Source organism: Solea senegalensis, linkage group LG15 (assembly GCF_019176455.1).
Source record: "Solea senegalensis isolate Sse05_10M linkage group LG15, IFAPA_SoseM_1, whole genome shotgun sequence".
In the NCBI taxonomy this organism is placed as follows: domain Eukaryota; kingdom Metazoa; phylum Chordata; class Actinopteri; order Pleuronectiformes; family Soleidae; genus Solea; species Solea senegalensis.
Genome location: NC_058035.1, coordinates 4,931,222 through 4,946,262, shown reverse-complemented (window position 1 = coordinate 4,946,262; position 15,041 = coordinate 4,931,222). Strand labels below are relative to the sequence as shown.

Sequence of the window (15,041 nt, the reverse complement as noted above, 5' to 3'; positions counted from 1 at the left end):
ACGACCGAGTCTGCTGCTATTTTTCAGCTTCATAGAGCGCTTGTTAGTGTGTGAGAATTATGCTCGAGTCTTGAGCTCGACATACTGTCAATCAAAAAGGATGTAGTCTTCTGTTCTGCCTGAAACCAACCCAGAGGTAACGGTGTACTGAATAGTTTTTAACAGGCAATTCCACTGGTTGCAAAAAAGAACCTTGTTCCAGCCTGATTTACAACATCAGTCATGATTTTCTTAAGGAGTAAATGGTCTCAACGTCTAGTTTCAGCTCTTCTTCAATAGAACACGATGTTGATTTGGTAAATTATGTTTCCATTTAGAGGAAAATGGAGCTGCAACTAACGATTATTTTCATAATCGATTAATCTGTCGATTATTTTCTCGAAAACCTTTAAAAATTTAGATCAGTACTTTTTGATTTCTTTGTTATCCAGAGCAAAGAAATTAAGAAAATACTCCCATTTAAAAAGCTTAAACAATTGGAAATCTGGTTTTAATCATGAAAAAAGCTTCAAACTGATTAATCGATTATCAAAATAGTTGTCAATGAATTTAGTAATCGATTAATAATCGATTAATTGTTTCAGCTCTAAAATGGATGATAAAATAAAGTAGGTATGAGTGGACGCTACTGTGATAGACAGCTGCTATCGTCCTTGAGGCTCCTGCTCGTTAATGTTAACAAATTTGCGAATCTCGAGGCTTCGAAAGAGGATTTCAGATTCTAACGCGTGACATCATGGCCAGTTGCCACTTGATCTTGAGTCTGCAAAATGGTTTAAAAAAACAAAAACATAATTTGCACATGTGCAGCTTTCCAAAAATGGCCTGAACATCATTTCTCATTTCTGCACTGTTGAGGATTTTTTTCACATGCAGGCTTTGGGCACAATCTAAACATGCTGAACACTGCAGTTCTCCAAGGTCCCAGTGACTTTGTAACAACAAATCTGATTCTCTGGCTCTGATGGCTGAACTGTAAATGTGAGTGTATTCCTGGAACGGGGCTTACTGAACTTCCTGTCGCTCGGTACAATTAACATGGGGCGCTGGACCGTGAGTATTTTATACACGTGTGCGCACAAATTCTACATTTTGGTTCTGGCGCGTCATCGTTGCCAGATGTTGACCAAAAAAAACAACAAGCATTAGCTATTAATGGTGAAGGTATGCACTCTTTGTTTCTTTGTGTGTTTAGAAGCTGAGGTCTGAGGAGGCACAGTTTTCTCAAGCTATTAGTAAATACACAGAAAATGAGCATGTTGCAGCAGTGTCTGCTGTCTGCCGGTATCTTGTAATTTCTTGAAATTGCAGAGACGACGTTGGTTTTTGTGTGTGTGTTGTATGTGTGTCCGCTGACACACAAACGACACGCGGGTCCCTCTGCAACCAAGTCTGAAAAAGAAGCTCAAAAGCAGTTTGTACATTTTCCGACTCACGGAATGAGGTTCAGGAAAATGTGGTGATGAGCATCAATTCTTTGTCCTCTGTTGAGGCTGAAATGAAGCGGGGCGATTACCATCGGCTTTTTTCGTGTTCTTGTGGGCTCCGTTGACTCGGTTCCACAGATCTGCACCCTCGCCACCACCCTTCCCTCCCTGTGCCGTGCGGTTACTCGCCGACTCAAATGGGACACGGCAGATATCAAAGCAGCAATTACTGTTGCCGAGCTTCTCTCTGACTCGCTCTAATTTGTTGACTGCTGTGTCATGTTTGGTTAAATGGGTTTTACTCGTGTCCCACTTTCACATTCTAACCTGTCATTTATCAGCAATGACTCACTTAGTCACGCTCACACATTCCAAGTAGTGGCTGCAGTAACTGTTGATGCAATAATGATGTTGAACGTTGCCCTGATGATATTTGAGATGACTACACATAGCGCCCACCCCCTTTACACCTGGCAATAGAATAAGTTCTTTGTGATCAGATAGCGCTTCACCACATGCATTTACATGTTGATATGTGCCTCCAGTGTCCACTTCAAGATCTGATTAATGGTCTTCCCCTCTTATGTCACCTCCCCCTCTTCTTCTGCAAAGATTTCCACCAGGTGACTACAGCGTCACATCCTGTGTGCCCACATTTCAACATGTCAATGTTTTCAGATGTATCAAATTGAAATTTTAACATCTGCTCAAATTTAGGGAGACTGTTTGAACTCAAACCTTAAAAATCCCTAAAAAATACAGGTATATGCAGCCTCGAAGCGCAGTAGACTGTTTAGACTGTAGCTCTGAGTGCATCTTGGCCATATATCATTTTGAATGCTCTCTTGACCCATTGGACTGAAATTGGAGGACACAGTTTGGTTAAGTCTCCTCTGAGCGGACAGTCATGATGCTGAAGCATCTGAAGAGTAGTGTGAGGAAGTATTTTGGGTTCTGTTTAGAGCAAAAAAACAAAAACTGTGTGAAGCGATGGAGGTAGCATCAAGCAGCAAGTGGTCAGTCATGTGTAACTAATAATATGAGTATTAAATAATATTGTGTGTGTGTGTGTGTAGATTTGTGAAAATATCCAAATATATTCCATAGAAAAATGCTTGTCACCTAACCCTAACCCTCATTTGTACAAATTAGATTTTTGGAGGGAAAAATGACAGACTTAATCGCCTATACATAAATAAAATAAAATATTTTCTGCTTCTCTACAGCTACCTTGGTTGTTTTTATAACTAAGCATTATTTAAAATGTCTTTCATTGCAGTTTTTTGTATCATATTCACTTCATATCTCTGCCCACCGAGTATTTGGGGTTAAAGGTGTTACAATTTGACAGGGATTTATGTTAATTGTGCTCGGCAACTATATTTGGAGAAAATAAATGTACATTTCAAGTTCAACAATCTACTTTAGATTTATGGCAGTTTGAGCGACATATTAATAATGAAAATATTAATATTCCCCTTGTCATTCCCCCACAGATCCACACATCAAAGTATGCGGGAAGAGGGAGAACGTGAGGGAAGCCAAGGACAGAATTATGTCTGTCCTCGACACAAAGGTACAGTATCCGTCTTTATCACTCGTGAATCTTCATTTTTTAACGTCCGCGCTCGTCTCCCGCCTGCATCTCAACTTGGCTTTATTTTAACCAGACACTTGCATCCCGAGCTTGTCTGTGGATTGCACTGTGCACATGCACAGGCTTTGTTGCCATAGTAACACAAGTACTCACTCACCTGGGCGCTGCACAGTAGCACCCCCTGGGGGCAGGCGGTCGCCGATACACGGCTGACGAGCCACACACGAAAACAGCAACGCACAATTGGCTCAGTTTATTGTGTTTCATTTTGTCACGAAGGGGCAGTTCTATTCTGGCAGACGCGGCAGAGTTATGTGATAATTTGAGTCTTTTTTGTAATGTGCTCGATACTTTATTGCTCATTTGCCTCTTTTTTCTAAATGACTGTAGCCTGCGAAAGTGCTTTAAAGAGGGGGAAATTGTACGTTTTGGATCTTGTGGCTATTGAGATGAAGTGAAGAGGACAGATGCTGAGCAGGACTTTGGAAGCACACCAGCGTTTACAGTCAGCGGGGCATGACACAAACAAGCCATCCCAGTTTGTCTTGGTCCTCGTTGTTTGTTTGGCGACTGTGTCGTAAAAATAAACCAAAATTGTTTTGAACTCGAATGATGTTTCTGTACACGGGTTTTACAAGCTGTGGTCACGCTGGATACGCACAGCCTCAGTCACACAATCGACTGCACTGTTCGTTAAGTTCTGTGACTGGATGACTAAGGGTAAAATACCTAATTGCCATATTCTCTGACCGTGATTTGATTTGCGACATAATCACCTTCAGTTCAATATTCACTGGGAGTCTCAGGGACTCATGTCTTAAATAAACTTGGTGTAATAGACATTTTTCTTTTTCTCAGCAGAAAAAGCATTGGTTACACTTTATATTAGGGAACACATTCACCATTAACTAGGTAAGTAGCATACTAGCCCTTTATTAGTAAATATTAAGCACGTATTAACACCTCATTTAGGGAAAATCTTAATTCATGTTCACCAATAGTGGTAGAATAAGGCATTAATACGTGCTTAATAATTACTAATAAAGGGCAAGTGTGCTTCTTATTATGCATGTTAGTAAGCACGTATTTAATGGTGACTGTGTTCCCTAATATAAAGTGTTACCAACGCTTACAGAAGCGTCTTTTTTCTTTCTGAATTGATTGATTGGGATAGAATGTAACTGCGTGATCATTATAGCTCTCATGGTGGCCCAAGTTTTTTGCCCAGCACTGTAGCTTCAAAACATGATGAAATTGATTTAAATTAGTAAAGAATCCATTCTTTAAGCCCTAAGATGTTCTATGTACCTCCTCCTACACGTCACCTGGGTCATTTACAGGCTGTAATAACGATGCAGCATTATTTATTGAGAACATTAATGCAGTGGATGTAATGTACTTGATGCAGTTCAATACTTACCGTCTTCCATTGTCTTCCCCGCCTTTTGTTCACTGTCCCTTCCTCATATAGTAGCACTCGGCTCAGACGCTGTATTGATTCTCATCTCTCTTTCAAACGTTGTCGCTCTCCTCCTCTCATTAGAGTAACAGGGTAACTCTGAAGATGGACGTCTCCCACACGGAGCACTCTCACGTTATCGGCAAAGGTGGCAACAATATCAAGAGGGTGATGGAGGAGACAGGGTGTCACATCCATTTCCCAGACTCCAACAGGAACAACCAGACGGAGAAAAGCAACCAGGTTTGTGTGGCTAAAAACAAACAAACATATGGCTCATTATCACTTTGTCATCTTGATATGTTCATTTTACATCTTTCAAACGTCTAAGCTGTTTGCAAAACACGTGTGTTCTTGATGCATTTGCGACGTACTCCTTAAACGGCCATTCCAAAAACTTTGCTCCATCTGTGCGGCAAATTTTCAGCAGAAAGAAATAAACAGACCACAACATGGCTCCATTAACATGCTGTTGCTGCTTTTTAGTTACATTTCTACAGTCTGCGGTGGGCGAAGCATGTTTCTGATCTATATGCAGGGTTTTTGGACAATGTTAGTTTTTGGTTTTCCAATAACGTGATGTGGTGATTTTGACCAGATGTTTGTACCTACTATAATATCGGCTCATCTCTAACTTATTTGAAGACAGTTTACTGCTGATCGAAGAATACATCAAAAACTACTACCTACTATTTTTGTTTTTTTTGTATATTTTAGAAGAAAAGGGCATTTTAATGGCATGCATAGGTAATGTCTCTGTGTTGTCGTTGGTTCTTCTCCTCGCAATAAACCTACAGACAGGAGCGACGTGGCGCTGATACAGACTGGTCAAACTCTATCGCAGTAAACTTAGTTTGGCTGTGGAAAGGATAATGGATAGCTACTGTCTATGCTGGTAGTTTATGAGATAATGTGGTGTTTGGTGGGTTGATTCTCTTTTTAGGCTTCTTGACCTTAGATTCAATTATAGGGAAATGTAACTTGAATGTGTCTTGGCTTAAAAATAACATATTTACTGGCTGGCTAAAACCATTGCAGAATAACTAATTTGAAGCCTCGGGCACTTTGTGCAAGTGGACACTAAGGTTGTGTGTAAATGTATTGACTTTGAAAGTGATTCTCACTGCTCACACATTCTCTTATACTTGACACGGGTCTTCAGTTTCAACCATAATAGTCTTTGAAGTCGTGAACTTATCCCGTTGAAAAAGTATCTCAGGTTGTTTGGTTTCTTTTTACGCTTCTGAAAAAGAGGTTTCAATGTGTGAGTGCATTAACCAAGTGTCACGGGGTTTCTGACTGGATGGATTTCAGAAAGTTGATTTGTTTGGCTGCTCTGAAGAGCAGTGGGATCCTAGTGTAGTTACCATTAAGTGTAGTATGAGTTGTTGGAGCGAGCGCGCTGCCAAGGCACAGCATCACACTCTCTGCCAGGTTGCTCTACAGTACTGTGTGCACCTGCGTGTGAAAGTGCGAGCTTGTTATATTTTTCTCCTTCACTGGTTTTGACCTCATCTCTATGTGTTTTGCATGTGCCGTTCTCAGACATGAACTCAGATTAATGTCTGGAGATTTGGCGTCCAGACATTTCCCGGACTCTGCTGTTCACATGCGCAGCCAGACACTGTCTGCTTCAATCACGTTCACGACAGCAGGAGAATCCCTGGAGGATCCTGACGAGGGGGTGGCACCTGGCTTGTCCGTGCAGGAAGCGGGGCCACTCACCCGTTCGCTCGCTGTGGATTCTCCAGAGCTCCTCCTGTTGCGTCCTCACATGAATTTATTTGGAGATTAAGTGGAGAATCTGGGGAGAATCTCCAGTTCAGTTTTTGTGGATCGATACTAAATGAATCAACTATTTCACTTTTTAATTTCTCCAGGTTCTTCAGTTTCCTCCCACAGTTGCAAACCATGCAGATTAGGGATTAGGCAAATTGGACACTCTAAATAGAATCTTTATTAATCCCCTTAGGGAAATTATTTCTCTGCATTTGACCCATCCTAGCGCCCGGGGAGGTACCTTGCTCTTGCAGCCCTTTTGACCTGGTGGGGACTTGAACTGGCGACCTTCCGGTTACAAGCCAAGTTCCCTTTCCACTTGGCCACGTGGACCCTAGGAGTGCTAGGAGTGAGAGTGGATGGTTGTTCATCTCTGCCCTGTGATGGACTGGTTACCTGTCCAGGGTGGGTACCATAGGGTACTGCCCCCCACAACCCCTAATGTGGAGGATAAAGCAGTAGAAGATGAATAGATGGATTGATTTGAGTGTTTTCTGATTGTTCAGCTTCTTAAATGAGAATATCTTCTGGTTTCTTTGCGCCATAGAACAGAGAAATCATTAAAACAGAATCATTTTGGTTTGTGGACTAAAGGGAGATATTTGAGAACATCATCACTCACCGATCAACGTTTTACGGATTGTTTTCTAAACGACAGATTAATTGATTATGAGAATATCTGTTAATTGCAGCACTAGTTCACACACACACACACGGCCCTCCACAGAATCTGCAGGGTTCACTTCATGTCTGAAGTCAAACTGCTCTGAGTCCTGCTCTTCACAGACAGATGAACAGCCTCCAGTCTCACTCTAATGATGCAAGTATAAGCCAATAACCAGCAAGAGGCTTATTTTACTGCCTCGAGCGATCTCATTTTCAAAAGCTCTCCTCGCTGCAGCGGAGACATCTGTGAAAATTAATAAATGACTTTTTATTCTCACTGGAACTGGACGAATCCAGATTAAGTGTTAATTAACACGGCCGCACCGATTCTATGACTTTGTTTTTTTAATTTTGAAAGGTATAATTGTTGGTCACAGAGTTACGCTGCAGGGTTTATGATGATGTGAAATAAATCCTGGTCAGACGTAAACCACTGACCTTTCACTTACAGCCCTCAATACAAGATATTTACAAGTTTTCCACTTGCCTTTCATGTTTATCTTTCTCCAATCTGAGTAAATCACTCTAACAGTAGAAATCATTTCTCACGATGATTCATTCTTACCGTTAGTGACGACGTGGCGCGACGACGTAAACCCCCACGCCTCGGTTTAAATGTTTCCTGCTGTATGTGTTCTGCTCTCTACGCTGAAATGATGTTTCATTGGTATGCACCGGTCTGAACTTGCTAACTCATTTACATATGTTGCCTTTTATTGTGAACAGGTGTCCATCGCAGGGCAGCCAGGAGGGGTGGAGGCGGCTCGAATAAAAATAAGGGTGAGTTGGAACGCGGCCACGTTTTGTCCAGAAGGGAAACTCTATCCAGAATCTGTGTTTTGAGTGTCAAATTCTCATTTCCTCCCCTGCAGACTTGTAAGTTTGTAGTTCTGACCTTCCTGCAACAAGGCGATAGTGGTTGACTTGAATTTCTCAGTTGACCTGCACTGGCTTCAGACTTCAAAAGAGAAAATATCAGTCCATCCATGAAAAGGATTTTAAAGGGACTACTACAGCTTGCGTGTGTTCAAACCACATTTGTGAAATATGGTTGCTCTTTTGGGTTTGGAAGCAGGCATGTGGAGTCGTTTTATGGATTATAGTGCAGTCAGAATATGTTCCATTTCCCTTTTATTTCTGTAAGTACAAGGCAAATTAGGTTCAGGCTATGTTTCAGGGCACGCGTTCTTCGATGACTAGAGAGGAGGTAGCATTGACCTCTCATTCAGGAAGTGCTGTTTTATAACCGCGTGTGCAGCAGAGAAGGAGACACTCTTGGGTTCATCTCCTGTAACGGTTGCAAAACAAGTTCCCTTACCTAATTCAAGGAGTGGAAGAGTGCCAGTATTATCATAGTAGGTAACAGTTCATTTGCAGGACACTTCCTCCAAGCCACAAGCACAATTCGTAAATTATTCCCAGACCTCTTCCCCAAAACAGTTCTCCAGTGCTGACATTAGCCCAAGCCCTTTTCACAGATTGGTCTCCAGCCAATCTCCAAGTCCCGTCTCCATTTTGAGTTTTGGTTCTGACTGGAAGCCTGAGCTCTGTCAGCAGACGACCTCCACGCTCGTGTGAACTATAACATCTTTCAAAACGCCGTTGTATTTCGGTTTCCTGCAGTGAACACCTTCCTCTGCTGTGGACCGAGCGAGACTTACAAAGCTGTGTGTGCGCACCAGAGAATGAAGGAGTGCGTGAAGTGTCAAAGATTGGGGAGAGAACGTCTGGTTGGATATTTGTGTAGTGTATTTTGGCAAACGTCGGCACGTACCTTTCCGTGCTGAATGGTTGTTTTCATAAGGAGCAGAGGGCCCCAGCCCAGTTCATCTACCGAAAAAGTCAGACCTGCGCCTACCTGCGTTTCACAAAGTGGGATTGTAACATCAGCTGAGCGAACCACAAAGATTGCTCTGGCCTCTTAAGAACACAAAGTCAGCGGATGAGCGAGGTGGATTTAAAGACACGTTTCCCTCTCTGTCAGCCTGGCTTTTTAAATGGAAACAGCCCTGGATACTTACCTTTTTTATATGATCCCCATACGAACCATCGAAAACCCACAACTAGTCCTTCTACAAATAATTCAAATCACGAATAAGCTGCACCATTTTTTATTTCTTTTTTTTATGTCAAGCCAATTTCCCTTTAATGCAGAAAGCAAGAAAACAGGAAGCAATTGGAGCATATTGTCCATTTTAATAGGCAAAATACTGTGTGTGTGCAGTAATTGCTCAAGAAATGCACAGAAACTTGTCCAGATTGATTTTTCCTATTACCAAAAAAACATGCTTCATTTTTATGAATGCTAGATTTAATAAACATGAAAATAGTTGTTCTACCAGATTTGGGTTGAAGAAATTGTGGCTCTATGGTGTTTGGGTGACTTAAAAATGTCAGCCATCATTTTCAGTCAAAGCTATATTTCATTGTCTTATTGAAAACTGAGCGTTATTCGTCTTCTAACTCTTGAGAATTAGCTATGAGAGGATGATTTCTGAAGACACCACACAATGAAATGCAGCCTGGTCCTGGGTGGCCTTCAAAACCACGTCCTCCAATCTCGTTTTTGACCAGAAGAAGAAGAAGAAGTAGCTTTGTTGTGTTATTCCTGAGCTCCATTAGCAATAAACATAGCGATGTTCTGTAGAGGATCTACTGTATTTCTAAAGTCTGTTTGAGTCTGCAACAAGTCGGTTGTTGAGGTGATGGATCCTCCGGGGGGTTTCCTGCAGCTGTCAGAGCTGGAGCTGACAGGCAGGTGATGAAAAGTCTGGCCTGTTTCTTTACCTCGGAGGTTAGTTTTCCTCATCCCTCACCCTCGTGTCAGAAGAACGGAGCCCCCTTTTAGCTGCACTTTCAGACCAAATACATACGAAACTCATATCTGCCAGGTAGACTTCTTTTTGAAAAAAAAAAAAAAGAGCTGAGGTCAGCTTCGCCATAAAAATCAGCCTATTCTTCATTCAGCGCCTGACTCCTGCTGTTCTGCTTGTCCTCTCATGCATTTCCCTCAGTGCTGACCTAAATTTCTCAAGCCCTCAGAGAGCGAGTGCTGAAACGTGATATAAATGTAAGGCCAAGCGCATATGGGACTGATCAGGGATGCATTTCTCTGGTCAGAGCAATTCATGCTGCTTGCCCTTCACTGGCAGCCAAAACCATAGTGGCACTCTGCCCAAGAGTCAGTGTTTGGATAACACTGTGTGTATGTGTGCGCGAGTCCATTCTTTTACTTGCGAGTGTGTACGTGTACATTCCCTCCCGTCTGCCTGTATGGGTGTGTGCCTGTGTGATTTTCCCTCCCATGCATGCATAAGTATGTGTATACACGAAGCGAGGCCATCCTGTCCGCATCTGTTTTCTTTGAGTGTCTGCCGTGATACAAATGACAGGAGCCGAGGAGCTGGAGCTGCTCCTGTGGTTTTCATTCAATGACTTGGAAGCTAATGGATGAGAATGAACATGGGCATAAATCGCTGATGTTCTGCAGGATTTTGAAACCATGGTGTTTTTTTTGTTTTTTTTTGTAAAAAAACAAAAAAAAAACAAAACCGTTTCCATTATGCGTAAATCAAAATTGACCACAGGAGAACACTGCAACATACTTGAATGCCACTGAAGGGGCGGTTGTACATCATTTCATTGAGGTCTACATTGTGTTTAGAAACCCATCTTTTACTGTGTTTTCACTGTTTGTGTCCAAATGTGATGTATGAGTGTCTAATGATTGTGTTATGAAAACTGGTTTCATTTCTTCAAACTGCACTGGTGACCGCTCACATTTCCAACTTTAATCCTTGCCCCTCTCTCCTCTCCTTGTGCCCTTGCATACTGCAGGAGCTACTACCTCTTGTGTTGTCATTTGAGCTTCCCGCCATCATGCAGTCTGACCCCAGCTCCCCCACTGTGCAGCACATCTCGCAGACTTACAACCTCACGGTCTCCTTCAAGCCTCCGACGCGTCTCTACAGGGCCACGGGGGTTGTTCGTGGCTCACAGAACAACACCAACGCAGTCAAGGTAAAGAGAAGCTTCATTCACATACACAAAGTGGATTAAGTCCATCAACTCCACACGACCTCATAGTGGTGTTTAGAGCTTGCACACAGGAAGTGATTTGGAGTTTGACTCAAAACACAGACGTTTTCAGTCAAATGTTCAAGGAATGCACGCCCCCGCCCGCCCCTGCTCTGCTGGTGTATACCCACAAACACTCAGTCAGGACTGATAGTATTGCCGAGCAGAGCCTGTTTTAGATGAAGGATACAGCGTACAAATTTGAGCTGCAGGTAATGAATATTTTCATAATCAGTTAATCTGTCGATTATTTTCACGATTAGTCGAGTAATCGTTTGGTCCGTAAAATGTCAGAAAACGATTACAAATGTTGACCAGTGTTTGTCAAACCAGGAAATGATGACGTTCTCGAACGTCTTGTTTTGTCCACAAACCAAAATTATTCACTTTTAATGATTTCTTTGTTATATGGAGTAAAGAAATGACGAGTATATCCACATTTAAGAAGCTGAAACAATCAGAAAATCTGGTTTTAATAATGAAAAAAATTCAAACCAATTCATCGATTATCAAAATATTTGACATTGATTAATAATCGATTAATGAAGTAATTGTGTCAGCACTTATACAAATAATGTTACAATATTTCAATTCAGAAAGCCCAAATAGAGGGAGATTAATAACAACAACAAAGCTTACGCACGGGAGCTTTAGTGGACTGCATTTATGAAGAACTACTACAGTTTGACTGATACTGACTTGTTTGTTACAGATACTTTGCACAACTATCTGAAATGTCTTGACCTGTGCTCTCTCTGCACAGACATTTCAGATTAGATTAATATTTGTGTTCGCACTCGCTCCTCTCTGCCCGCTTACATGGCAAGCCGCAGGAGAAACAAAGGCTTTCCAAAGCTCCACCACCAACGCTGTCAGCGTCCTCACTTTTCCTCGTATAAATTGCCTCATTGCTCTCGGCACCACGAGAGCCAGAGGAGTGCTGAGAGATGTTTGGTAGCTTGAACTGGACACTGCTCTGCGTGCCTCTTTTTAAATAAACCCACTAATGTACCAGCGAGTCCAAACATGTCTCCCGAGGTACGTTTTTGTTTGGGTTTCTTTCGGTTTTCCTTTTCCGCTGCCTCATTACTGTGCTTCTCGTAATACCTGTGCACATGCTGTACTGGCATAGGAGTGTGGTGGTGTCGTCCCATTAATTCTGCCGAGATACCGTACTCAACATCTCGCTTTGACGGTCAAGTGTGGGAGAGTGACCTCTAATGGTGAGACTGCAGGGTGTAACCAACAGAGGCTCACCCCTCCTTCACATACCAGAAAGGATGTAACACTCTCTCCACTCTCTGTGCTGTTTCCTCGTCCTCCTCCTTTGGTTTAGGCATCGGGTTTATGTGGGTGGAGGCCTTCTTTGTTTGTGTAGGGAGCTTTTTGCTTAAAAATGCAAAGTACTCAGAAGCATTCGGGCTTCTGTAGAAACATGGTAGTGCAAGATGAAGGCCTCCATAAACCTAGAGACCTAGAGTACATGTAAAACACCTTCACTAAGGCTTTGGAATCTAAACCATTTCAATTATAAAGCAATTACGCACTTATACAAATATACTAATGGGTAATTAATGATGGCAAACCCTCCTAAATGTTACACACTGGACCTTTAGACGATTGGACCTGGAGCTCATAACTGTTACTGTGCTCTTTGCACAGTGAATGCGAACATGCATGTGTTTCCTTGCTGCAGCGCAACCTCCCGAGTGTGTGGTGGGTCTGTGAGGTCAGTCAGAATTGGGACGCAGGCCAGATAAAAGCTGGAGGATTTGGGGAATATGTTTGCTATGTAATGTGGTGGTGTGAGACCCTTGAAACACCTTTGAGGATTGCCAAAACCACTGCGGATTGTTGTTATGCTGGCCGCAGTGTGTCGAATCCTGTTGCACACTGGAAATGACTTACTTTACTGGGCCAAGTGATGGTTCGCAGCAGCACAGCAGAGCCTGTGAGGAATAGTTTGCATTGGTAATACAGAAAAATGCTTCTGCTTATTTACTTTGGGAAGCTGGCAATATATTTATACTTTTTTTTTTTTCATTAAATATACATCATTTGTTGTGATTGAATGTATGTGCACGTCTGTTGTCAGAGTAACATTTAATGCTTAATGCTGCAGTTTGTACAATGGAGGAATGTCAGAGAAAAGGTAAACAGGAAGTAAAGCTACAACAAAAGTACTGTAACACAGCTGGAAACCAGCATGTTGCTTACTGTACTTCAAAATAAAAGCACCTGCAGTTCCATGTTTTCACATTAATGGCAACAGATTCTTTCACTTTTCTGTTTTCTGTTTTGTGCAGAGAGGCACCGCTCTGTTGTTAGAGCATCTGGCCGGAAGCCTGGCCAGCACCATCACCGTCACCACCCACCTGGACATCGCACCGCAGCACCACCTCTTCATGAAGGGCCGCAATGGCAGCAACATCAAGCACATCACTCAGAGGACGGGAGCCCAGATCCATTTCCCCGACCCCAACAGCCCCCAGAAGAAATCCACAGTCTACATTCAGGGCACAATTGAATCCGTCTGCTTGGCGCGGCAGTACCTCATGGTGTGTATTTTCTGTGTTGATTGACATTTGCTGGTCGATTAGGAAAAGCTTTAAATCCTGCACTAAAACATCTAAAAATTAAACTATTTTTTTTTGTTGTGTAATGTTGCGTTACTTAAATTCTTCTAGAAATTAGTCAAATCTCTTAAAACGTACACTCTTTGACATTTAGAAGCATTTATTGGCGACGTTGCTAGTGCTGAATATCCCTCACCTCCACCTATTAAGATGTAAAAGGCTTATTCTGGGCTAATGAAATACAACAATTCATAAGAAGGTGATTGTACACTTACAAGAAGACCATATAAGTATAATTATCTTCAATTTCCGTTATATGAAAAAAGATTTACATATTTCTGTTCTAATGTTGGTCACCTTTTAAGACGTCATCCTCTTTGTTTGTCTATAACCTGTGGAGTGACGAAGGAAATAATGGACTCTGCATGTTACCCTGTGTGTTGTGACTATGGTCCTTTTTTTTTTTGATTGTTTTGATTGAGAGACACCTACAGGCAGAAATCCCATACTGTACATCTAAATTGCTAAGCCTTGTTTATACAGTTAGTGGGTGGCAACAACAGTATATTATTTTCACTTACAGATTCCTCATGCTGTGTGGAAGCTAAAATGGGTGTCATTGTTTCTCTATCATCCTGGTATGTGTGAATGATGCCTGGGCTTTAACGTTTACTTGTCTCTGCTCAGGCCTCTGAGATGTTCACGTTGCTTAATCAACAATCTCAAAGTCAGCCGTCATGACTGACTTATAGCTGCCGCATGGCCTGCGTGTGAGGTGGACACACACACGTTTGCAGAGACTTGACTGATTTCTTAACTGTCCTCTGTGTATAAAGATTATCTTAACTGGTGTTAATGGTTTGGCTCGCATGCACGGTAGGTTTTTTTCGGTGGACTGGAATTTCATGCCTGTCAGTATTTCAGGGGTCAGCACGTTTAGTATGAGTGTTTTGGACCAGAAGGAAGTTGCCTCGCATTTAAATGTGTTTGGTTAAAATGTTATGCGGTCATTCTTGTCTTGTTGCCTGTGACCACTGAGGTTCCCCCTTATCGGAATTACTTGAGAGCATAATCAGAAGTCTGCTCCCCCGACGCGATGGCTTTTTAATTACAGTTGGCTTAAAGCCTCTGCTGAGCTGCTGTGTATAAGACATCTCGGCCATAAACAGCTTTGGCTGTCTGTTTGGAGATCCATAATCTGAGGCAGTAACTCTGCCTTCTCTTTGTCTGCGGTCTCCCGTTTGGCCCCAAAGACATTTACCAAATGCCAAAGTTGTCGCAGTGACCAAACATGACTCTCTCCTCGTCTGGATACGGGTCCTCTCAACTGTCTGTCTGCGTGGGAGTGAAACACATCTGATTTATGAGGGAACGAGATGAAGAAGCGAGAGGTGAAGCGCAGAAAAGTAGGGGAAGGGAAAAAGGTGGTTGAGAGAGAGAGAGAGAGAGAGAGAGAGAGA

General features: G+C 42.4%; 1 protein-coding gene across 2 annotated transcripts in view; it reads left to right on the top strand.

Moving 5' to 3' along the window:
• The window catches only part of LOC122782240 (protein bicaudal C homolog 1-like), a 70,156-nt gene that overhangs the window by 35,196 nt on the left and 19,919 nt on the right, over positions 1 to 15,041 (top strand). For both annotated transcript variants that reach the window (XM_044046521.1, XM_044046520.1), the window contains 5 exons: positions 2,924 to 3,003; positions 4,568 to 4,726; positions 7,655 to 7,708; positions 10,766 to 10,948; positions 13,312 to 13,563. In XM_044046521.1, the coding sequence (XP_043902456.1) occupies positions 2,924 to 3,003; positions 4,568 to 4,726; positions 7,655 to 7,708; positions 10,766 to 10,948; positions 13,312 to 13,563 (728 nt within the window). The remainder of the gene's footprint in view (positions 1 to 2,923; positions 3,004 to 4,567; positions 4,727 to 7,654; positions 7,709 to 10,765; positions 10,949 to 13,311; positions 13,564 to 15,041) is intronic.